General features: G+C 39.4%; 1 protein-coding gene across 2 annotated transcripts in view; it reads left to right on the top strand.

Moving 5' to 3' along the window:
• slc2a4rg (SLC2A4 regulator) overlaps positions 1-26,251 on the top strand; it is a 67,971-nt gene extending 41,720 nt beyond the window's left edge. The window contains exons 3-9 of one of the 2 annotated variants that reach the window (XM_084427209.1): positions 1,656-1,756; positions 9,860-10,089; positions 17,734-17,834; positions 20,959-21,214; positions 22,640-22,747; positions 24,344-24,465; positions 24,556-26,251. In XM_084427209.1, the coding sequence (XP_084283335.1) occupies positions 1,656-1,756; positions 9,860-10,089; positions 17,734-17,834; positions 20,959-21,214; positions 22,640-22,747; positions 24,344-24,465; positions 24,556-24,667 (1,030 nt within the window). In that variant the 3' untranslated portion in view covers positions 24,668-26,251. The remainder of the gene's footprint in view (positions 1-1,655; positions 1,757-9,859; positions 10,090-17,733; positions 17,835-20,958; positions 21,215-22,639; positions 22,748-24,343; positions 24,466-24,555) is intronic. The other variant, XM_084427210.1, reaches the window with a different exon arrangement.
• The last annotated feature ends 188 nt before the right edge of the window (positions 26,252-26,439 follow it).

Raw genomic sequence — 26,439 nt, forward strand, 5'->3', positions numbered from 1 at the left:
ACTAATATAGTATATATTTTGAATTAGCTTTTATTTTCAGTTTTTAGTTTAAATGTTAGTAATTTTGTTATGTACTATTGTATTAATTTTAGTTTTTTTTAATACTTCTATTTTGCTTTGATGTATTTTAGTTTTATTAATTTAGGTACTTCAACTTAATTGTATTTATTTCAGTTAGTTGCCGAGGCAACATTTCTAATTTTCTTTTCTTTTTTAAGTTTTTCATCGAATACTTATATATATTTTTTAGCTTTATTTCAATTACCAAAAATTAACCGCATTTTTTATTATAACGGGTGCATAATTCAGTAAGCTTGCGCTTCAGAACGCTTTAGACAACCTAGGAACGGTTCACACAGAACGTGTTTTTGCTGTTAAAAATGCAAAATGCTGGTCAGTGGAATGAAAGATGCATTTTTTCGAAAATATCATGCTTTCTGTTTAAACCCATTCACAATCTGAATACAAGTTTTTCATGCTGCTTAAGTACACTGCAAAATTTCTGGATTGACAACTGTATTTACACGCATTTAAAAACGTCAAACTTTTTATGCGTTTTGGCCATTCGTTGAGGTTTGAGTTTGAGTTTACTTGACATAAAAGTAGCAATACAATATTGTTACAACTTCTTTGCCAAGGATAACACAATAAAGTTGCATGAACTTTTTTCCATAGTGGTCCTTGATTTTTTTTTTTTTTTTTTTGGTTTACACGACAACAGCGTTTTGGGTGCCTGAAAACGCTAAGTTTTGAAAATGGGTTTCAAAGTGCAAGTTTTTAAAAACGGTCTCCGTGTAAACAACAAAAACGTGAATCTCTGAAGACGATGATGTCACGCACATGCGTGTCACATGTTCAGTCTATAGTTTTTCATCGCCATCTAATGGCCTGGCAGCAGTGATCCCTTTGTACAAGAAGTTACATTATTATTAAGAGAGACATTTCTAACATCGTATCACATGTTGTGTAGTTGTGTTTGTTGAACCAATATGCCACTTTTGCATTGGCATCACTCTCATCATGTACAGTAATCGTATTTAAACACTTGTTAATTTGCATAAATATTTAAATGTAGTGTCTGCTAACTCCCTCTCCTCTCTCTGTTCTCCCACATTCCCTCCCTTTTTCCCTCTCCCTTTCACTGCAATCCAATATAACAGCCATCAATCATGCGCGTGCTATATAAATACACAGCTCACAGTTGAATCTCACCTGTGGGCAAGACACTAAACAGTTAACAGAGCATTTCATTCAACTGCACACTAAATCCTGGTGTTGATTTACAAACACGAGTAAACTCTCTCCCACACACACGCTGAATAAATACAGTTGATAATGGAGCTGTGCTGTGTGGGCATACACCAGAGGCCGAGCGTTAGTGTTTATTACAGCGCTGGAATTTTCCATTACCCGTGATGAGTTCAGCGCAGTAGGGAGCTGCGATACGGCCGAGAGTAGTGTTTACTGCGGGAAGAGAGAGAACGCCGCTTAGGCAGAGAGAGAAAGAGAGTGATGCTGGGTCGGGCAACCCACCTAACAAATGTGTGATGTTTTATTTTGGTGTGAGAGTGCGCTAAACATCTGGGTCTGCTTGACGTAATTGGTTTCAGCTGATCCGGGTCTTTTAAACCTCTTTTCTCTCTCTCTTTTAACAGGAGGCCTTCTGGTCATGCTGATAAAGAAGTGATGGCTGCCACCGTCCTGACCACACTGTCCACCAGCCCGTTGGTGCTCAACCCTTCCTCCAGTGCCTCAGGTTAAACTCCGCTCTGACCCCATCTACCATGCTAGTGCTCGCCTCCCTGTTAACTGATTGATCCCAGAGCGTTTAGGTTGAGTGGCGGCTTGTCAATCAAGCTCTAAACCTCCCTAAGTGCCCAAAAGAACTCCTGCTTTCTCCAATTTTATTTGATTTATATGGAAAATGGCTTTAATGAAGTGTGTGATTTCTGTCCCACTAAACAGAATTGCAAAAATAATGGTTGGTTTCAAACACCGTCTTCTAATGGAACCAGTCCATTCCATTTCAAACTGATCGTCCCTCCCCAAACTCACAACATTGGTTGACCCAGTGTTGCTGGTGAATAGAGTGGTGCAGGTATGACGTCACTTTGTAGGCCAAACGGCAGTTCGCATCACACTGGTTCCCTCGATAAAAACCCAATAGGTTTTTTTCATTGAATTTTGAATTATCTCAAAAAACAAGCTCTGTGATCAACAAAAGTTTATGACTTTTACTACTACACGGTTTGGCAATCAAGATAAATATCACAGATGAACACAACTTTTATGAATTTGGAAGCCTAAATGCAGTCACCAAAAGTGAAAGCTAAAGGTAGGCTATAAACGAAACTACACCACAGTCGCTCGACTTCAAAGTCACCCTCACTAAGCTTCCGACAACTCTTTCAGTTTTCATCTAAAAACATTTCCCCAGAAAGTTTGAGTTAGCAATAGTTTATAAGAGCACAATTCCCTATTGTACCTTTAAGACTTCTGGATGTAAATGGCCTCTGTTATGATTGGCTAATCTCAGCATACCAGCGTAGTTCACACATTAGTTCATTAGACTAGCTGTTGTAAATGTGACTACAAAATAACGCCATAGCCACAAAGATTTCTAAACGGGATGTTTTGGCAGATTTGTTTCACAAAATAGTCTGTGTGGAAATGAGTTTTGCATGAATATAATCATAGGTCGACATGATCATCGGACTCATATTTAAAAAGAGCAAGAAAAGGCCTGTTTTCCATTTTATGTCCCCTTTAGCATGATGAAAGGAAATCCAGCCTTGCTTTTGAATGGGTTTGTAAGTGCAGTGACTGGTCCGTCCTTTAGCTCAGGGCTTCCAAAACCAAAAGTATGCTGACAGACTTTCAGAAGAAAAGACAATAGACATTGTGCAGCAATAGAAGTGCTTGAGCTCTCGCATTTATGTTTTATTAGACTTTGAATCAAAAACTTGTTTTGTCCTTGAATGAAAATGACACCCTCATGTTGTTCCAAACCCATATGACACAAAAGAAGATGTTTTGAGTAATATAGCGGTTGCTCTTTTCCATGCCGTTAGAATAATTGGGCACTAATGCTTTCAAGCTTCAAAAGCTTAATCTCAAGTTTAATCATTGACTTGGAGTCAGTGAATCAAACTTAAAAAAGGGATCATTTTTGTGAACTGGATCAACTGATTTGTTGAACAGAACTATTCCTTCAAGAAGTGAAGCCAAAGATTGTTCTTTTTTGAAGAGCAGGATTTTTAATGTTAACTGGACTGTGGTGAAAGCGTTCTTGTATTGCGTTTGTTCTGACCTTTTCAGAGATTCTAGAACAAAATGAAAAGTGAGAGTATTCTTAAGCTGTGTCACTCCACAGTCCCTTACATTTGTGTCTTGGAAGGAACAGACTGTTTTAATGGATCCCCTGAACTTTTTCCATGGAGGATTTCCCTCTCGTTTGTTGCTTCAGTTATTGAGTTACTCAAATCATCAGCTATCATGTGGTCTTAGCCGACCTTCTCTGGTTTTATATTGTACTATTTTAGTTGGCCAACATTAGGCTACATCAATGATGGATTGTGGATGAACAGTTTATTTATTAATGCTTTATTGTTAATATAGGGGAGATTGGGATGTCCGTTCAAAAGTTTGGAATCAGTAAGACTGACTATTTTATATTTTTGAAAGAAATTAATGAATTGTTCAGCCATTAAACTCTATTGGTGTTCTGATTCAATATTATGTTTTCAGCTAATCGATTTCACGTATTGTCAATTCCCTTTATAACCAACCCAAACGTTGTCACTGCATGCTATGCAAATTAGTATTCCAGCCCTCCGCCTCCCCAGCACCACCTGCCTAGATCTGCTACGTGGTACTACTGTATTTTTCATCAAATAAATGCAGCAAGAGACTTCTTTCAAAAACATTATGAATTCTCACTTAGCCCAAACTTTTGATCGGTAGTGTACATAATATTTGTCACTTGATCATATACTTAGAAAGGGTGCCTCATATGCCGCTATAGAGGTTCAGTGATTAAACCTTTTCCTCTATGAAAATGAGAATGTGCAGCAAAATAAGACTTTTTCACCACCATTGACGCAATTTTCCGGCTTTCCACTGTTATACGCTATTACACATCTTCTGAAAGAGTACAGAATCTCCAGTTCAAAACACTGGTGAAGAAGCAGAAACAAGCGATGTCATATGCAAGCAGATGCATGTGTAAAATAACGCGATCATCAACATTAAACAGCATATAAATCAAGACTGCCTAATGTTACCGAAAAAAAAGTCGACCAAGGAAGAGCTATGTCACAGTGGGTTGCAGGAAGGCAGACGAAGAAGATAATTTCCAATACAATGTTTTAATGATAATCCAGAAGACAGGGCTGGTGATGGGAGGACGATGATCCCCTGGCGGTGACGGTGGAGATGGTCCGCAAGCACAGATTCAGAGCTCCTCAGTGCCGACAGACCACGGCGGACTCGAGAGAGGGAGGAGTCCAGATGGTGACGAGGCTGATGGGAACTGGGGGACGACCGACGGAGACAGAGCCGGTGGATCCGCAGGCGCAGACCGAGGGCTGGTGCAGGAGACCCAGGTGATGTCGCGGTGACGAGCTTCGTAGTTGGAGCCAGAGTACCCGAGGGCTGAGGTGGAGCCGGTGTGAGTGAGGACAGAGGCGATGCAGACGGGAAGGAGGAACCTGCTACAGCCAAAGGGGTGGAGGGACGAAGCGCAACGGTTGGCCCGCAAGTCCGTGGTGGAAGTGGTGTGACGACTGACCAAGGGGGAGCCGGTGGGACGAGGGACTCTGGAGGAGCCACTAGACTGAGGGTCTCTGGTGGAGCCGAAGGTGGGAGGAGCCAAGACGGAGCCGATAGGTCGGTGGGACGAGATGGAGTGAAGGGATCCGAGGCCAGAGGCGGAGCCATAGGATCCTCCAGGATAGGGGCTGCTGGTGGTTGCTTGACGTCAATGCAGGGACTCCCAGAGACGGCACAGGGCTGCAAGCATCCGGCAGCGATGGGACTGGAGGACTGGCTGAGCTCTGTGGTGCTGCCGATGAAACAAGACTTGAGAGAACAAAGGTAATCATGACACAGTTCACACACTGGATAAAGCAAAAACTAATTCCCAGTTCTCTTTGAGTAAAACAGATAATTCAGATAGCGGGTGGGATAGGGTGGGAGTTGACAAGACCCCGTCGAAGTCTATCAGCCAGTCCTCCGTCTCAGTTCCCTCGGCCGCTGGTGTCTCGGGCTCACACCCCTGGTCAGGTCTGCGGGGGGCTCACATGACTTCTCCGCGGTTGTGAAGCGGGCAGTGCTCTGGATCAGGGCACGACGCTCTCCAGACACCTGATGACGGTCTCCTTCCAGTTCAGACCTGTGGTGTCTGGGAGGTCGATAGGATGGTGGACGGTTGCCCCGATCCAGAACAGGGTCTTCAGAGTTTTGTCGTCCAGGGAGCTGGTGACGGCCAAACAAACAAAAACAAACTCCATCTATGTGTATTTTTTTATCATTGTTCTGAATGATCCGATCTGAATGTAGTCTTCGACAAAAATGTGTTTTCTCAGCTTTTTGCTCAAAATGTTTTGTTTTTTGTTTTGTTTTAAACTTACCCACATTCAAGTGTTGATAAAAAAAATAATGCATTGAGATAGAATAAAACTGGGTTGGTCTATTCTTTCTTTTGATATATTTTATGTTTAGATATACATACAACAAAATATTCTTGGGTCCATTACAATTTTGTGAAAATGTAAATCAAAATGCTGGCTTTGGCTGGCAACTGCAATGCTGGCGGGGAAAGAGTTAAAATGACACTGGACATTAGTACATAGTTTTTTTTTGTGTTTATGTTTGTATAACTAATATTTCTGTCACTTTGATATAGAAGCTTTCAGTTGAAGGCGCATATCCTGAAATATTATTATATCTCATTACTCTTGCCTAGAGGACAATTTAAGTAAAAAGTGGCACAGCTTTCCTTACTCTCCATTACTATTTAATCTAGGACATTGGCCTTGGGATTGGATTTTGTGTGTTTTTCATTTTGCATTGTAATTTTTTTTATATTTAATGCAAACACATTGCCCATCTGGGAAATTAAAGACTTATTATACTGTATCCTGGTGGCTGCACAAATAAAAGACAAGAGTCCCTTTCCTCCCCACCAGGACTAAATAAATATGGCCTGCCGGTAGCTCAGTATACATTAATGTAGCCTAATGACTAACGGCATAAGGCCTCCTCAAGGCAGCTTGTTCTCGCCAAGACTGTCTGACGGACTTATAAGCGACCAACCACCGTTTAGGTTTATGTGAAATGGATTACACCATAGTAAAATCAAACAATGGTACATCAATCTTCATACAGGACTGAAGCAGAAACTACACGCTTAAAAATAAAGGTTCTTCATTGGCATTGATTGTTCCATGAAGAAACTTTAACATCAATGGAACCTTTCAAGTGCATGGAAGGTTCTTTATAGTGGAAAAGGGTTCTTGAGATTATTAAAATGTTCTTCGCAGTAAGAAAAACTCAACTGTTCACTGAAAGGTTCTTCGGGGAACCAAGAATGGTTCTTCTATGGCATCACTGCTGACCTGAGTGGGATGTTAAACAGTGACTTGGAGTCAGTGAGTCAAACTGTGTAGGGCTACTTAAATTACAATTCTTTCCTGTCACTTTTGTGCCCTTGAGCCTAACACTTAACCCTTAAATCATGGTACTCCAGAGAGTCGGTTCCTGTAATTAGTGCACTGTAAGCCACTTTGAATGAAAAACATTTGCTAAACTGCAAGTGCACGCTTGCTGGAAGAACCCAAACCATTATCCTAAGAGGTCAAGTGTCATGAAATGGAGGTGATTTGCCCTTTTGGAGTCATTCAAGGTCAGCACAGCTTGAACTGTTGCTCAAGGTTGTGTGACATGTCTTTAAGCATAGTGATTTTAGTTAAGTTAGTTTGTTCAGGGTTGTAATTGCTTAAAATCAGCTGGACAGTGTGTCTTATTCTGCTGCATAGCTCAACTGTGTATGTGTGGTATATTTTTAGAATTGTGTTTACAGCCATTATGTTTTTATCACACATCCCCGGAGGTTGGAGATTTAAATTATGTTTTAGTTTTGAACATTCAAAAAGTTACACCTTTAATTTGACAAGTTATACCTTTAATTTCTACATTTACTAATACATTTTTAATAATTGTATTATGAACAAACATGAATTAACCATAACCAGTATAATTATAAAATAACTTCAACCTACACTTTAAAAAAACACTGGGTTAAAAGGTCACTGTGATTTTGCCAAGTAATACATGTTCCAAGACCAACTTTGCCGATCCTGCGACAACATTCCTGTCCAAAAACAGTCTTAACCCTATCCCTACCCCTAAACCCCATAACTTATCCCTTAAATCAGAGGGAAATGATAGGTGAATAAGAATGGTGTATAAGCCCCTAACCCTTGTTGTACGCCTATGACATTAACTGTAAACCTATCCCTCAAATCTGATTGGTATGTTGTTAGTACTACTTGGTGAAATCACGTTCACCGGGTTTAAAACAACCTTTTTTACCTTTTCATTCATGAATTAGTGCCTAAAGATTAACTTAACTACTTTTGTAAAATATTCCACACAACCAAATCATATTTTACAGTGTAGCATATTTTATACCGTTTTTAATATGTAGACTATACAATATTGCCTACATTTAAACAAACATCAGAAGTAAAAAAGAAACATTTAGAAGTAATTCAAGTGCAGTTGACCAGTCTCTGTTATAGCGTTTCCACCGTAACGGCGCTGGTTCTCGTGCCGGAGCTGTAATCGTGTTTGGCGGGGGAACTGCTAACTTCATCTGCTAACTGCTAACTTCCCTGTATGTTGCTTTGCATAAAATGAAATGATTACCAAGTAACCATTTTAGAGATAAAATAAAATATACCTGTATTCTACAGAAGAAATGCACCAATTGGATGGCGCTTCAACTCTCTCTTGAAGAGGATGCAAAAAGCCTGCGATAAATAACTCAACCGCTGGGTTGTTACGTCTGACCCAGGAACTGGGTTACACAAAATATACCCAAACAAAAATAACCCCCTAAAAAACAGTGTTTGGATTGAAAAAAATTACCCAGGATTTTTTTTTTGTGTATATGTAGATCATTGTTAGTTAGTTGATACCTAATAAACTGACTGATTGAACCTTATTGTAAAGTGTTACTTATTACACTTTAGTACATTTTACTTTTAACACTTTTTAGTACATTGAAACTATTGTATTTTAACAAATGAGTCTCATATAAACACATTTACTGAAGCAGTAACATTAGTTGGGAATGTCCACATTCATTAGTGTAAACAAGGTCATGTGTTGCAATTTAAAAAAAACATTTCTTTGACTAGAACTGCCACAGGCAACAAAACAACGTGTGAAACCAATTTCTATCACGCATTAGTGAAATAACACAATGGCTTTAGTGTGACTCTGTTATTTTATCTTGATCCAGTGTTGTGTGCTATCTTTCTTCTTCTTCTTCTTCGTTGTTGTATGTTCTCATCAACGCAAAGTGACAAAACAGTATAAAATAATCACAAACAAATAAATACTATTCACACCGGGTCTAATGCCAAATTTCCTGGATTCTGTGAGAGAAAGGATATCTTGGCATATATGTCATGCTCACTTTAACAGAAATTGGACTAGCCTTCAAATAATAATTGCGGTATAGGTTTGGATAGATACCGTTTTGCTTTGGTAAGATACCAGCCTTATATTAAAGCAGATCTATAATGCTCCTTTACATGTTCCACTTTGTGTGATGTTGCTGTTTGAGCATGAAAAAGGTCTGCAAAGTTACAAAGCACAAAGTTACTCCTAATGGAGTTATTCTCTATATCAGTTACACTGAATATCGCCTCCATTGAGATTTCTTCCGGGAACAAACACGTCACAATATTCCCCATTTAAATAATTCCCGCCCAAGATATGCGCTAAATAAAGGGGACGAGGCCTGGTTGATTTGAGTTAGCAGTGTGTTGAAACTCGCGGTTATGGTAAAGGGTGACATTTCTTAAACACGCATAAAGCAGTTGACCAATCACAACACACTGGTCCAGCTGACCAATCAGAGCACAGAAGGAGGGGCTCCATAGAGACCTTCATGGTGTTTTGTTTATTTTATTTTGGTGTTTTGTTTTTTGTGTTGAATCTGTGGATGTGTTTACTAGCGGTGTTGAAAATTAATCGTTTCTATGATGCATCGCGATGCTAACGTGGACGATTCTGCATCGATGCAGTAATAGATCATAAACGATTATTGGCGTTATAGCCTACTAACGTTTCTGGTCTCACTAGCGTAAAATGGCGGAGGGAGGCGGAACACAAAAGCGAGTGCACCCACTATTTTAACATTTACAGCGCGAGTGTGTGTGCGTGTGTGCGAATGTGTGTGCGCGTGAGCGTTATTGTAACTTGGGTTTTTAGTAGTGTTTATTAGTTCTAATTGCTACTGTCGTCTGCTGTGTTCAGACTTAAGTTTTGTTAGACTACATTCAGGAAGTGTACATTATTGGAGCAGATAAAATAAAAAGGTTCATATCTGACTGTTTGTATTCATTGACGAAAGTGCAGCCATGTGCAGTAATATTGCAACTCATCGTGATGCATCGTGATATTGATAATCGTTGACCTGATAATTGTAATCAAATTGAATCGTGAGACCAGTGACGATTCACACCCCTAGTGTTCACTGCTGACTTCTAATAGCTAAACTGGTCAGTGAAACTGTCAAAGCTCTTTTCTTGCTTTTAAAATAGCTGTGTTCTGTCTTGGGTTGTAGATCTGGCTAGTAAGGGCTGGAAGGAGAGCCTGTCTGCCAGCTACAGCAGCTCCACCAGTGGGAACTGGAGCTGGGACACCAGTGACCAATCGGTGCCCTCCACACCGTCCCCGCCCCTCTCCAACGATGCCGGCAAGAGCTTCCTGCTTTCCTCCCAGAGTGATGACAACAATGAGGACACAGAGAGTACACACTTCCTGTTTGAGGACCCCATCCCCCGGAAACGAAAGGTAGGGGTCAGGTCACATGAGAAAACAGAGTGAACTTGTGTGGTTTATCAAGCCTTAGTAACAATGTGGAGTTCTGATGAGTAGTTTTTGTGGACAAAGGTGGCAGTGGATTTACCTTCATTAATTTAAGAGCTCCTTAAAACACATCAGCTTGGCTCTGGCACAACAAGTCTTGTCACTTACGTGATGGAGTGTTTTCGTTCTCTCTTTCATTCTCCCCCTTTTCGTCCCCTCTTCTATTCAGTTTTTTTGTAGTGTGGAATCATTCCAGAACGTGAATGTGGTTTCAATGTCAGGAAGCCATTAGCCTTTCTGCCTGTTCACCTTGTTTTGGTAGAGGCTGAGGATGTGTGTCTGTGTGTCTGTGTGTGTGTGTGTGTGTGTGTGTGTGTGTGTGTGGTGGGGAGGCGGGGGGTTCCGTTACAGATCCACCTGGTCTTATCCTTTAACAGTGCTACACACATCTTAACACAAGTTTTTCACACAATTCCCGAGTGCACAATCTTGTATACATGGATCCTGTCATGCCTACAAGCCTCTTTCTGAACAAAAGGAGAAAAGTGAAACATGTTTACTCAGAGGTTTTTTCCCTTTTCTTTTTTTTTTTATACAGACTATTTCTCAATTCTGATGCAATATGTGCAATTCCAGATATTGGACGGAGAAATGAATTGGGCAGAAACAGGACAGAAAAACTTTCCTTAAGTGATATCAGACATTTAAAAGTAATATTTTGGGTTCAGTTGAGTTCAATGTAAGTATCTATGGCTGTTCATTAGAGCAGAAAATATTTTTAAGGGTTTTTAATGTTTATAAAAGAAGTCTCTTATGATCATCAAGGCTGCATGTATATGATAAAAATACAGTAAAAAAAAAACAGTAAATGTAATTTATTCCTGTGATGTCAAATCTGAATTCTCAGCATCATTACTCCAGTCTTCAGTGTCACATGATCCTTCAGAAATCATTCTGATGTGATGATTTGATGCTCAATAAACATTTCTGATTATTATCAATGTTGAAAACAGTTGATGCATTTTTTTTTTTCAGGATTCTTTGATAGAAAATTCAAAAGAACAGCATTTATTTGAAATAGAAATCTTTTGTAAAATTATAAATGTCTTTGCTGTCACTTTTGATCAATTTAAAGCATCCTTGCTGAAAGTATTAACTTCTTAAAGGGACAATATGTAGCTTTTTAGGTATTTTATTATCTAAAATCAATATTTTTATTCATAAATATGCCCTCAATGGTGTACAAATACCTCTGCCAATGATCAGACTAATCCTCGTAAACGAAGAATTTATTATCTTTATATACATGGGACGGGTAGGCCCACGGAGGCTTCCATGTAGTTCCGCCATCTTGAAAAACTATAATAGCAGAGAGGGACAAAAAGTACTAGGCCAACACGTTTCCACAACGCGTTTTCGTTCAGAGCCAGCGTCACGTGACTGAAGCCAGCAGAAGCGGAGGAGCAGAGCAGTGAGAGGCGCTTGTCACTGCCGCGGCAAGTTTAAAAGGATGCACTGCACGGTTATTTATACACCGTTCATTCATACATATGCTGAGTCACAGGATGAGTCCTCGTCGTCGAAAAAGTCAAAAATAGACCGTAAAAGGAAACGTGACCGGAGATTACAAAAACAAGGGTTAATGTCGGGATAGCTAATGCAGGAGAAAGCTTTCAAAAGAGACGCTGAAGTTGCCTGCTTTCTTCTCGACAGGTAAGTCAATGTTACACAAGCTTTTTTTTCATTGCTTGGTTGTGTACTTTATTATATAGACAGTAGAACATTTATAGTTAAAAGTTAAACAGGCTCTTTGATGAATAGCAGCTATTGAGTAAAGTAACGTTAGAGAAGGCGCTGATGATGATGATATCTAACAATGCACGTACTTCAAAAAATATAACAAATAAAGAAGGCATTACTTCTAATTACCATAGATAATGTTTTTCACAGTCAGTAATAGGGCTGGGAACCGAGTTCGATACTTTTTAGGTACCGACCGAATTGCCTCGATACTATCGAGTATCGAAAAATGACTTGTTTTTCGGTACCAGATTTCGATACCTAAGGGGTTAACTCGTCAACGTCAGTGCTCAAACAAATACATATGAAATGCACGACACGCCTAAATTCGCTCACGCACATACACGCAAACTCTACACACACAAGACGCGCGGAACTCTCCGCACATACTCTTATGAGACGCGCACGCGCAGACAAACTGTCCACGCAAATTCTCATGGGACGCGAGCCTATGGACGCGAGCACACACACACAAACTCGCGCACATACTCAATGACACGCAAGCACACACACTCACAATACCCTAAAGATGTGGAAAAGTCGATCAAAAGTGTGGCTACATTTCTCCAGGCTCGATGCCAACAGCACGCGATGCAGTATTTGTGGTAAAATAATGGCTGCAAAGACGGTACCGCGACAGATATGATGAAGCCCTTGACAGTGCACGGAGTAAACATAAGAGCAGAAAGTTGCTGCGTCTTCGACTGGTAAATGAAGAGATACCTTGTTGATCACTCTGACTGTGTTTATATTGCAATAATGACCTACTGAATGTACACTGCCGTTCAAAAACGTGTTGGTCAGAATTTTTTTTCAGTAAGCATGCATTAAAGTGATCAAAAATGACCTTCCAAAAACTGTTTTCATATTTCAGCTTTGACAACACAGGAATAAATTACATTTTGAAATATATTCAAATAAGATTTTAAATTGTAATACTATTCCACAATATTACAAGTTTTACTGTATTTTTGATGAAATAAATTCAGCTTTGGTGAGCATGAGCTCTTTATAAAAAAAATATTTTGTACCTTATGTATATGTATAAGGAATATTTTGTTCCTTTGTGCTTTTTTTGTTCCTTTGTGCACTGACTAAGGAGCATGAGTCAAACTGAAAAAATAAAACCAAAGTTTTTCTGAGGTAATGTGTTATGTAATCTTGTTAAAATGGATTTCATAAAATTGGTATCGAAAAAAGTATCGCTCAGGAACCGGTATCGAAATCAAGGTATCGGTATCGGTATCGAAATTTTTTGAACGATACCCAGCCCTAGTCAGTAATTCATACTGTAACATTCTTTTTTTCGTTGTTTCAAGTTTCAGTTTGTTTTAAATAACAAACCTGTTCACCCGAAGGAAAACTCGAAGTGCTATTATAAGACATCCTGTCATAGCTTTTTGGTACATAACGGCTACCGTAGATGCAACGCGCATTTGAAAAAGTGAGGCGCTGGAGAGCACTATTCGTTTGAATGCAAAATACAATTTCACCACTAGATGGGAGAAATTCCTACACATTGTCCCTTTAAACACTTTTGAACGACAATGCAGAAACAAAAATCACATTTACAGCAAGTCACTTGCTATGGAAATTAATAGAGCAAGGCTCTGCACTGGAATTAATGTTTAAAAACATACTGTTACAAAAAGACTTCGACTTTCGCTATCATTGTTAATATAGGAATGCTTGCTGACCATATCTGTGCAAAGTAATATCCAGTCTTTCAATTCCTGTCAGGACCATGTTTGTTAACCAAGGAACTTTGCAAGATATAACTTGAAGTTTATCTACAGTAGATAAACCGATGATTACAACCCCACACAACTTTACTTTTTACTTTAAAGCTCAAATAACACACATTTTTTTGTTGAGAACACATAATATAATTAAATTCTGCTGTGAAAAGCCTATGGACTTCCATTCAAACCTTGTGCACTGTATTGCTGTAAGACTGGAAAAACTGGAAGAACTGGAAGAGAGGGCAACTCTCTGAGAAAACTCACCATTTGAGACGCAAGTCTCACCTCAGAATGCATCTCTTTCCCTCTTCCCCCACTCCTTCTCTCTCATGCTGAGATCACCAAAATTCACCCAAAAATCTATATGGTTTAATGTGGATAATTATCATACAGTATTACACATGTTTGGTATCATTTGAAATGTCTCAGTGCGACTGGTACAAATGTCTCATTCCCAAAGAAGTAAACCAAAAGGTAATAAAGTTCTTAAGAGTTTAGAGGTAACTCGCACACTGAGGAGGGTGGGTCTTCCAGGCAAATGTCATTCTGCCCCCAAAAGGTGTAAACTCTGAATGCAAATTCCCATTGTTAGCAAATGTTTCCATGCGACAGAAGTTTCTGTCTATATAAAGAAATGCAACAAGAGGCTTAGGGCGATTTGTAACTTTTGTATTTCTTATCTTTGAACTGATTATGAAATTGGCATGATACATTTACCTGACATAATAAATTGTTACATTTGATTTTATCCCGACTGACTCTGAAATTGTTTTCCCAAGTAGATTAAACAGATTCGTATGTTACCGCAAGTTTTGTATCAGATTAGTGACGACTAATATTTGGCACTAATTCAAGTGTATGTGGTTCGCAAAGACAAGAAGGGAATTTCCGTTTAGAACAGCAAAAATGCTGCTTGCCCAATCTAAATTTGGGTGTGTCTTACCTCTGTTTTAATTTAATGTTACTTTGTAAGTGTACGTGGGAAACCACAGCATGGCCAATCCAAAACTATTATAAGAGAAGTAATGTTGGTCAACTTATATCTGTAATAGTGGCCATACCTCTACTGAAGTAAACCTTTAAATTAAATTCAAGTGTATGCAATTCCATGGGGGCTATACCAAAGTATCTTTGATTGTGTAAGCGTGAATGCAGCCAATCTCTGGTATATAGCCAATTACCTCTGTTTGGCGACCGAAGCTGCCAAGCTTGTGATCGTGAGACCCGCGTTAAACAAGGCGTGAGTACCTCTGAGCGACATAGCTTCCTAATATGAGCGGGTAAAATATAAGTAAAGAGTTAAAAGGAATAATCGAACATTCGCTCACATTGAATGATGCTCGGATATCATTAAAAGCTTTTTCATTTATGGGGTCAGATGAAATAACGAGGTAATACATATGAGAAAATGTATTTCATTTAATCTTGTTGTGTTGCATGAAAGGAAAGACAGTAACGCGCAGAGACCTTCACCCGTTCTATTGGATGCCGCCATTGGGCAGATCTAGACGGGCTTACGTTGCTAATGGAAATTCTGTCATAACTTCGATCTCTTAAAAGATCCCAACAGGAGCAAATAAGAATACCCTACTGAGAGACCCTACTAAAAAAGATTTTCAGTTCAATTAAGTATATATTTTTTTTTTGTCATTTTAAAAGAATCCTTAGGGGATTGAAGAAGCCCTTTCAGATTATGTTAGAAACCCCATTAGCCATCCTGTACACAACTTAAATTTAGTCAAAATGTTGTAGACAGAATTAAAAAAATAGATAGTAGAGTTGTTTATTTCACTCTGGTGCACGTTACATAATGTTTCATATGGGTTCAGCTGATTTTTGGCTAGATTGTAACTCTCCTGTGTGTGTATAGAGACGATGGATGTGTCCCGTACTGCTAGTGCTTGTCTTAGGCAACAGCGCTGGCTACCTCTTCTATTATTTCAGCTCACCAGAGGCCTCCCTGCATGCCTATATGTCCTGCTATAGCCAATAAAAACCACTGTGAATGAAGGAGACGAGAAAAAAAACAAAGTTCTTTGAAGCAAACCAAGCCAAATGCTAAGCAGCTGGGTGAAGTGTAACTCAAGAGGACTCAGACTGGCTGTTCATTCATAAAGACAGATGGAAACATTCACTTCCCAGTTGCTTTTGGTTTATGATTGTCACATCCTCTCTGACGAGGTTTTGATGGGAAATGTTTGATAGGCTTTTGTGATCTGTGAAAGGGTTAAAATCATCAGCCTTGAGAACAGCCAAGAGCATTTGCATGTTTTTGTGTGTGTGTGTGTGTGTGTGTGTGTGAGCAGACACACACCCACTCATTGACTCAGTGAACAGGTCCAAACATGTTTCATGTTTCAGAGTTAATGTGATCATTTTTCTCACAAATTAATCTCCCGGTGAGATTTATCACAAGAAATTATGCTAATTATAAATATAAATATAATGATAATATAATTTTGGCTCTCTGTTTGTTCTGGAGTGTCATTATTTCACACCGTTCTCAGTCTGAACTATGGGAATATGATAGGGTGCAACGGGGTAAAAGGCGCCTGTGATTGTATTTGTCATCTGGACCACTAGATGGCACAAAGATGTGCCGTAGCACTTCCCAAAACATCCGCTTTTGATCGCGGGCAGCAGCGCAAAGTTGATTCTCTGCTAATTTGATCTAATATTTAATGTTATTAAAATGTTGTAGATTTAAGTACCAAATGAGAATCGCTAAAATTATTGAACATGTTTTGAGACAAAGGTCTATTTTCAGTGTTGTTCAAGGTAATTAAAGGAACAGTTTTTCAATAACGGAAGAATATGTAAAAGTATGGTATTTGGGGTAAAATGCACCCCTGCTGTTGGGGCTAAAAGGCACAATAATTAACATGATAATAATGATCTAAAAGTATATTTAGAATTATTTATTTATTTATTAAAAAAAAAAAGATAAAAAAATTAATTTATGTATGTAATGTATGTAATGTATTTTACTTTTACAAGTGAATATAGTATATTTTATATGTATAGAAGTGTATGACACTTTTAGAATGTTACAAAATATATCTATTTCAAATAAATATTGTGTTGTTGAACTTTATTCATCAAATAATCCCCCCCAAAAAACTTTCCCTTAAAATATTGCACAGCACAATTGTTTTCAACATTGATGATAATAATAATAAGAATGATATCAAAAATGTATCATGTGACTGAAGACTGTAGTAGTGATGCTGAAAATTCTGATTTACCATCACAGGAATACATTACAATTTTATTTTATTTAATCATGTAGTTTTACTCCATTTTGGCACTTGTTGAGGAGTGTTATCTTTGGACATTGGATATGAAGTAAAAATCGCAGTAAAGTGTGTGAGAGACTGATTCATTGTTTTTGAATCACCTACAGAAACACAGAAATGAAGTATGTTAGATAAACACAGATGAGATTTAGAGCAAGAGGAGAAACAAAATACACTTGGAGCGCTGGTGAAAGTGACAGAACAGCACAGGAGGTGTGAATCTCCCACACATGACACACGCATGCCGTCGCCTGGCAGTGCTGTACATGTAATAGTTGTTTGACTGCAGCAGTGAGAAGCCTTCGTGCCTTTGGGGCAGCAGTGGGCTGAAGGGAATTTCATGAGGCTTATGCAATCAGACCTCTGAATCACTGCAGATAGCGGCCTTGACTGCAAATAGACCAGACCTCTTTTTAAAGATTCACTTACTAATTATTTTTCTCTCTTTATTCATTTTTTTAAAGTAGGTTTATAGCTGTAAGGCAGAACTGTATTGATGTTCCTTAGGCATTTCTCAGGCATTCAAACTTAGTTTTTTAGCCTTAGGTGTGCTGTCTATTTTGGTCTTTAATGAGCTTTTTATGAAATATAAGATTCAAGTTTGAAAATCTCCCATTGACTTGATAAAATAGAATACTCAAAAATCTAAATATTACTGCAATGATGTCATTGTGAAATTTGCATATGGATCTGTGATTGGCTGCCTTTCAAACTTCCCTAAAACTTTAGCAACTTCGGAAACACCGGCATGCCCTTCATAAGACGTTAATCGTGTGTTTTTTTTGTTCCAGAACTCCATGAAGGTGATGTTTAAGTGTCTGTGGAAGAACTGTGAAAAAGTCCTCAGCACCTCCTCAGGGATCCAGCGCCACATCCGCACCGTCCACCTCGGGTAAGCGTCAGTCAGACAAATCACGCATGCAATAGATGAACATGTTTGTTCTGCAGTTTGAACATTTACACAAGAAATTTGTCTGTCCAAACTAGACGTGACTCGACTACAAGACGTGACAAATTCAATCAAAAATCACAGCCAATCAGAAGAGCATGTGGGCTGAGTCTCTATGCAAGCGCACTGCACTCACAATGAATTCATAAATATTACATCGATTTAACATTGTTAAAAGGAATAGTTCACTCAAAAATGAAAATTCTGTCGTTAATTACTCACCCTCATGTCGTTCCAAACCGTAACAATTTCGTTCATCTTCGGAACACAAATGAAGATCTTTTTGATGAAATCTTGAGAGCTTTCTGTCTCTCCATTGACAGCTACACAACTACCATATTGTCGCTTCAAAAAGTTCATAAAGAGATTGTAAAAATTAAGCGTAGCGTCAGTTCTGGCAGGTCACGTTAGTCAAGCTCGCATCAGCTGACTCTCAGCTGATCCACGTCTACCTATAGGAATACGACGCCTATCACTGTATTCATATGTAAGCTCCTTCAGTATTATCAACAGCTATCGCGTTTCTCAGGAGCTAATAACCCTCCTCCATCCCCAGCTCCTCCTCTCATCAGTCAGAATGGCATTCTGATTCCCCTTGAATCAGAATAAATTATTTAATTATGTTGTACTTTAAAATCTTGAATTACTGATATCTGCAATACATTCATGTTGGTTCTGTTCTGTTACCCTAAGGGGGGTTATTGCCCAGAACAGAACCATACCGCCAATCCTAACTGTATGCTTATTGTCAATCATACTTGACGATGGTGGTCCTGACAGAACTAATGAATTGAGCGGTTTAGTCCAAATTTTCTGAAGAGACAATATTGCTTTAAATGATGAACAGATTTAATTTAGGCTTCTAATAACATATAAACATTGATAAGCGAACATAAACAGAAGCTCAACCGAACCTGCATAACACACGAGAATGAACCTCATTGGTTCTTGCTGAAGCTCAAACGTGCTGCGTAACACGAGAATGAACCTCATTGGTTCTTGCTGAAGCTCAAACGTGCTGTGTAACACGAGAATGAACCTCATTGGTTCTTACTGAAGCTCAAACGTGCTGTGTAACACGAGAATGAACCTGATTGGTTCTTACTGAAGCTCAAACGTGCTGTGTAACACGAGAATGAACCTCATTGGTTCTTGCTGAAGCTTAAACGTGCTGCGTAACACAAGAATGAACCTGATTGGTTCTTACTGAAGCTCAAACGTGCTGCGTAACACGAGAATGAACCTCATTGGTTCTTACTGAAGCTCAACCGTGCTGCGTAACACGAGAATGAACCTCATTGGTTCTTACTGAAGCTCAACCGTACTTGATGCACGAGAATGAACCTCATTGGTTCTTGCTGAAGCTCAAACGTGCTGCGTAACACGAGAATGAACCTCATTGGTTCTTTCTGAAGCTCAAACGTGCTGCGTAACACGAGAATGAACCTCATTGGTTCTTTCTGAAGCTCAAACGTGCTGCGTAACACGAGAATGAACCTCATTGGTTCTTACTGAAGCTCAACCGTACTTGATGCACGAGAATGAACCTCATTGGTTCTTGCTGAAGCTCAAACGTGCTGCGTAACAAGAGAATGAACCTCATTGGTTCTTGCTGAAGCTCAAACATGCTGTGTAACACGAGAATGAACCTGATTGGTTCTTACTGAAGCTCAAACGTGCTGCGTAACACGAGAATGAACCTCATTGGTTCTTACTGAAGCTCAAACGTGCTGCGTAACACGAGAATGAACCTCATTGGTTCTTACTGAAGCTCAAACGTGCTGCGTAACACGAGAATGAACCTGATTGGTTCTTACTGAAGCTCAAACGTGCTGCGTGACACGAGAATGAACCTCATTGGTTCTTACTGAAGCTCAAACGTGCTGCGTAACACGAGAATGAACCTCATTGGTTCTTACTGAAGCTCAAACGTGCTGCGTAACACGAGAATTAACCTGATTGGTTCTTGCTGAAGCTCAAACGTGCTGCGTAACACGAGAATGAACCTCATTGGTTCTTGCTGAAGCTCAAACGTGCTGCGTAACACGAGAATGAACCTGATTGGTTCTTACTGAAGCTCAAACGTGCTGTGTAACACGAGAATGAACCTGATTGGTTCTTACTGAAGCTCAATCGTGCTGCGTAACACGAGAATGAACCTCATTGGTTCTTGCACGTCAAGCGAAAAATGCTTGAGCTTCTGTTTACCACAACTGACCACAAAGTTGATGAATATGTGAATAAAAGCCTAATGTTCATCATATAAAGCGATCGAGTCTTCAGAAAACTAAACTCAATTCATATGGATTAGTTTTACGATCTCTTTATGAACTATTTGAAGCGTCAAAGTAGTAGTTGTGTAGCTGTTAATGGAGGAATAACCCAGGATTTGGGTCCTGAAGATGAACGAAAGTCTTACAGGTTTGGAGCGGCATCAGGGTGAGTAAATGATGACAGATTTGTCGGTTTTGGGTCAACTATTCTTTTAAAAATACATACTGAGTGACTGAAAGAATCTTTGTCATAGAACTCACTTGTTTGTTTAACGTTCTTGTTTCCTTTTATTTTCAAGATCTGAGGAGAATTATCCATTGTCGCTTTCAGTACAGCTATAAAGGGCACGCAAAATGATATTCGAACTCGCATTAAATTCTTCTTAACATAAAAAAAAAGCACAGGACACAGTGTTAAAAGTCTTCAACATAGGACATATTGGCTCTCTTTTTAGTAAATGTAAAGTTAACGTTTAAAGCTTTTGAGGCGGAGATGATTGCGTCCTTATGAAGGGCTCAGTTTGTCTGTCAGTCTCTAAGGATGAGGCAGCTCAGGGTGCTCTTCCCTTTCTGAGCACCATAACAGGAGGTAGAGAGGGAACCACATTCTGATGGAAGTAGTAAGAGTGTTTTTATAGCCTCTTGTTGCTACCTGACTATCCCATGTAAATCAAGCCTCGGTTATGATGCTGGCACTGCTGCCCCCTGCCGGCTGCCTGGTGACGCGTGCACAAGAGCACTGAGCCTGCAGTTCTAAGGAGGCCGTCCTAAGTTTTAGTGTCGTGTGTTTTCAGGCGAAATGGAGATTCTGACTACAGCGACGGAGAGGAGGATTTCTACTACTCTGAAATCGAGGTCAACATGGACACTCTTTCGGAGGGGCTGTCCAACCTCACGCCCACCTCTCCTACTACGTCCGGGCCGGCCCCCGTCTTCCCAGTCCTGACTTGTGATGCGTCTCGATCTGAGCCCGCCCGCATGATCCACACCCCACTCAGCCAATCAGCACCGTCGGCGCTGTGTCACATCCGCACTGACCACGCTTACCAGGTAACATCGCTCTTCACTGCGTCTAGACATCTTATTGAACACCCACTCACGTCTATCTGCACTCATTGGAGTGTGTGTGTCATGTTATGGGTTTGAGGTTTAGTGATGAAGTCTTCATGCACTCTCTCCTTTTGTCAATCTGTATTTACTTTGAGAACATCATATTCTTTCAGATCACCCACGCAAGGCTCTGTTTTAGTTATTAATGCAACTCTAAGCTCTCACCATCAGGGTCAGTGTCAACAAAGCTTTATTATTATGACTATAAACCCAAAATCAAAAGAAAGAAATACGATATTATGTTTTGTTTGAAGAATATGAAACCTCATTTAATTTAATTGCAGTTTAATTATATTCTCATTAGGGATAGTTCAACCAAAAATTCTCACCCTAATGTTTCAAACCCATAATCCCTCTGTTCATCTTTGGAGCACAAATGAATTTAATATTTCTGTCTATTCATACCAAACCTTTGACAAAAGACAAAAATAATCCATATGAATCAAGTGGTTGAATGAATTCAAGTGGTTGTAAGTAAATGATTGAACATTTTTGAGTGAACTATCCCTTTAAAAAAAAAAAAAACTGTAATTTTCATTATTCTCTGTGATTCTTAATATTAGATTCTCACTATGGTAACAAATTAATTGTTCTGTATTACAAAAAAATACTGGAATACAGTAATTGTTAAAGCATAAGTGCTACCATAAATATACAAAAGCATAAACTGATACTAGCATGATGTATAAATACAATGGCATTACAGTTATGAGAATTTTGGGAGGAATTCTGTTTAACTGTTGGCAATAATATCAATGCAAAAATATCAATGCAAATAATCTTAACGGTCTTAAAAACGAGGGAGGGCGGGCGGAGGCTGGATAAATATGACTTTTATGTAAACCTCATTGAAATTTGTGGGGTTTATTATTTTAAAACCATTTGCCAAATCAGTAAGAAACCCTAATTCAATATATATTCTTGCAAGTGCACTGTTTTAAGGATGTTTAGACATTTTTACAGGAGTTTCTTGAGAAATTCTGTCCAAACGGAATGAATGACCTTTCTGAAATCTTTCAAACTTTCAAATCTTTTTTTTTTGACCTCTGCTCGCGCACCATATTTAGGGCTCTGTTCAATATCAAAGCCAGACTTCTGCATACACATGTGTCTCTTTAATTGCTGGAGTCTATTTTGTTGATGTATTTATGGGTCAGTGTGATGAGGTCAGCAAAGGCTGTGGTTTCAGGACCAGGTTGGATAGGTTGAGTACCAGACCGTCTCATTTCTAATGGCTTGTCATGATCGAGTCTTTGAGGCAGCTCTTCTTGGCTATCGCTGGGTTGTGGTTGTACTTAACAGTGTTTTCTCTTCATCTTTCCGCTGGCTTTGCTAATACCGCCTCTTACACACACTGTTTTTCAGGCTACAACCCCTGTCAGCATTCCCAGCATGCCCTCTGAACCGCCTCACAGTGAGGATAGGATTAGTGTATCCTGGCAGTCGCCCCCTGTCATATATAAAGGTCTACCGGTGAGATGGCTACTTTCTTTCTCTCTCTTTCTTGTTTTCTCACAGTCTCTCTCTCAGAGACTCAGTCAACAGCGTTTATCATCTTGTGAAAGACTGAGCTCACTAAACGTTGAAAGGCCAGTGATCCTGTAAGCTTGGTTGAGTCTCATTTGTCACTCCCAGCTTGTCTTTCTCTGTCTCTCGGGGTCTTTCAGAAGTTGCACTTGCATGACTTTTGGTTTCCTGTCTCAGATGCTCTTGCAAAACGCTGAAAGTAGCTTCCAAACCCCTGTTAGAGGTTGACAACTGCAGAAATCTCACACTGCCTGGCCAAAAAAAACAGAGTCGTTGTTTGGATTTAAATGAGCAAATGCTTAAGAGTCTATGATTGGATCATTATTGCAGTGATTCATATGTTTATAGCATGTTAGATATTTGGCAGCAGTTCTTCTAACCCTAATTGATTATGATGGAGTGTGTAGCTTTTCATTTCCTAAACAACCATGCAGGAAGACACATCAATGCCATATTTCAGGAAGACAATGTCAAGATTCATCAGGCTCAAACTGTGAAAGAATGGTTGGGAGAATGGCATGAAAGAATCCTTTTTACACAAGATCTTGACCCAAAATGGATGCACTTCTTGATGGAAATAACATCACAACATTTATTTAGGTGCATCAATTTTAGGTCAAGATCTTGGATTGACAATGCAAGAGTCCAGCCTCCTCCAGCACATCCCAAAGACTTTCAGTGAATTTAAGGTCTGGACTCAGAGTGTCAATTCATGTGTGAAAATGATTCTAGATGCTCCCTCACAACCATTCATTCAGTAAAGACATTTATAATGCTACAAACCATTTCTATTTGGTTTCTTTTAAACTTTCTTTTTTTTTTTATCATGGTTTCCACAAAAATATTAAGCAGTTAAATGTTTCTTGAGTATCAAATCATTATATTAGAATGATTTCTGAATGATTAGTTGACACTGAAGACTGGAGTAATGATGCTGAAAATTCACAGGAGTATATTACATTTGAAAATATATGAACTCTTTCCCCCGGCATTGACTAGCGATCCGTGTTTTCACTGTTATACGGTAGGGGGCGCTATTACACATCTTCTGAAAGAGTACAGAATCTCATGATCAAAAACACATGCGAAGAAGCAGAAACAAGTGATAGAAGCACATGTAAAACAATGCGATCATCTGACATTTAAACTGCCTAATGTTACTGAATGAAATGTGGACCCAGGACGAGCTATAGGACTGTGTAAGCATTAGGGGTGTTGATGGACTCGATCTACTCCATCTGTGTTTTGATCTTCATTCTGAATCCGATCTGAATGTAGTCTTTGACACAAACGTGATTTTCTCAGCTTTTTGCTCAAAATGTTGCTTTTTTATTAAACTTACCCCACATTCAAGAGTTGATACATGAAGAATGCATGAAGCTAGAATAAAACGGTTATTTTAAATGGTATCAAAAACATTCGGACCCCAAACTTACGAATGGTAGAAGTGTCAGCTGTGATGTAAGCATGTCTTCACTTCTTGTGTATTTGGTTGTGCTTTTGTGAAGGACAGATCACCTTTAACATACAATGCCTTTGCAGGGCCCGATGACTCAAATCCGCACTGTGAGCATCGGAGAGAAGAGACAACCTGTTAACCACACCACTGTCAGCAAAGCACACACCAACAACACCTCCGCTTCCAAAGCCACCACTGGAACCAGGTAACCCGTCCGCCGCCGGGCTCATGCCTGCGTGATGATTTTGGAGCCTTGCATCACAGCTAACCCAAACTATGTGAACTATTTCCCCAGGAAACCACGCGGCGAAGCCAAGAAGTGCCGAAAGGTGTACGGCATGGAGAAGAGGGACCTGTGGTGCACAGCGTGCCGTTGGAAGAAGGCCTGCCAGCGCTTCACTGACTGAGCTTTATCCCTTAGCCCGCTTCGAAACGTGCTCTTTTATTGCGCCTGTTCCACGGACTGAGCACCGATATCTCCTGCACACCCTCACAGGGGGACTTGATGAGCCGTCTGAGGCGTGTGGCCTTTTAAATGTCACTCATTCCTCCAGGCCACAAGGGGGTGCTCTTTTCCTACCGCTTCCATAGTGGAACAACGAGACTGCTATTCAGAATAAAAAACTGATAAAAAGCAAAAAAGAGGAAAATACTTTGGGAAAAAAAAAAAGCTTATTGGCTTTTGCTGCATTGCGTATTAAGGCAAAAACAAGTTACTTTTTCACAAGTAATCCAGAAATGAAACAATCAAAGCAGAATTTTCAGGCAGTTTATTTTACTTTCATGTTTTTGTGGAATACAGCTAACGATTTTCCATGATTTTAAGTGTGGCAGACTTTATACATAGCAGTTTTTTTTTTAACTGTTTAAAACTCTGTAAGCTATTTTGACTGGGTATTGAGTATTTTAAACAGTTAACCCTCTTACACGAGAATCTCAAAATTCATTTACGGACGTCAAAATCGAACTGTTTCTGGACTCAACGCTTTATTTTGCCTTCAAGCACTTTTAACGGCCATGAAAATCATTTAGTTTTCTATTTCGATAAAGCAGAGTGCGGTTTAGCATTGGGATCGGCGCGTTCGCGTACACGGTGAGCGTTTCCGCTTAATAGTCAAGAACTGTTTCGACACACATTGCTAAAGTAATACCTCTAAACAAGAATGAGCCTTACGGAGAGAGACCTCTGTGTACTTCAGCGCGAGCAGCGCGAGTGCAGGAATGTAAAATGGCCTCTCTCTGCGCTTACGCACCGAAACCATTCTGTCCCTCACAGATCAACTGCCTCTTTATAAGCTACGAGGTTTATTCCTGTCAGTCCACAGTATTAATTCAATGGCAGGCACTTTAACCAGCCACAACTTCAGATTTAACCGTCATCCCAACAGGACATCCCAGTCTAATGTGATCCATAAATCAAGTGTTTTCCACACAAACACACGATCGCGGAGTCTTTGTGGCAATTTCGGGCCACATTGTGCTTCCTAAAGGAATTATTCGCTTCTCGTTCAGCTTACGGATATTATTCACGTCAAGGAAACGCTTGCTCTGTTAACATGTAGATGTCTTCCACTGTGCTTTCTTTTCATATGGAGGTGATCATGTGACGTCTTCATGTAAACAGACCCTCTCGATATGAGCCAAGCAGCTCTGAGCTGTTACACTGCCAAAAATGATTTGCTTTGTATTTTCGTCTTGTTTTCCATTACTAATATCTAAAAACTCTTGAATCAAGATACACTTACTTAAGAATTTGGAAATGTGTTAAGTGTTCATTTCTGAAAAATGTTTCAGAAAAGCAATATTCTAGTTTTAAGCATAAAACATGACGATTATGTTGCTTCTCAAGTAAATATATCTTGATTTGTTACGCACACTCAAGTTGTTCTAAACCTGTGCGAGTTTCTTTGTTCTGTTGAACACAAAAGAAGATATTGTAAAGAACGTCGGTAACCAGACGGTTGACGGCAGCCATTGACTTCCATAGTAGCAAAAAAAAAAAAAACTCTCTGTCTGGTTAACGACTTTCATCTGTTCAACAGATGAAAGAAACTCATACAGGTTTGGAACAACTTGAGGGTGAGTAAATTATGACAGGTAAACTATTACTTAAAGAATGTTTAGATATTCATACTGGGAAACAAAAATACCGAGTTAGAAAATCCTTTTTTTGCAGTGA

This window comes from Rutilus rutilus, assembly GCF_951802725.1.
Source record: "Rutilus rutilus genome assembly, chromosome: 13".
In the NCBI taxonomy this organism is placed as follows: domain Eukaryota; kingdom Metazoa; phylum Chordata; class Actinopteri; order Cypriniformes; family Leuciscidae; genus Rutilus; species Rutilus rutilus.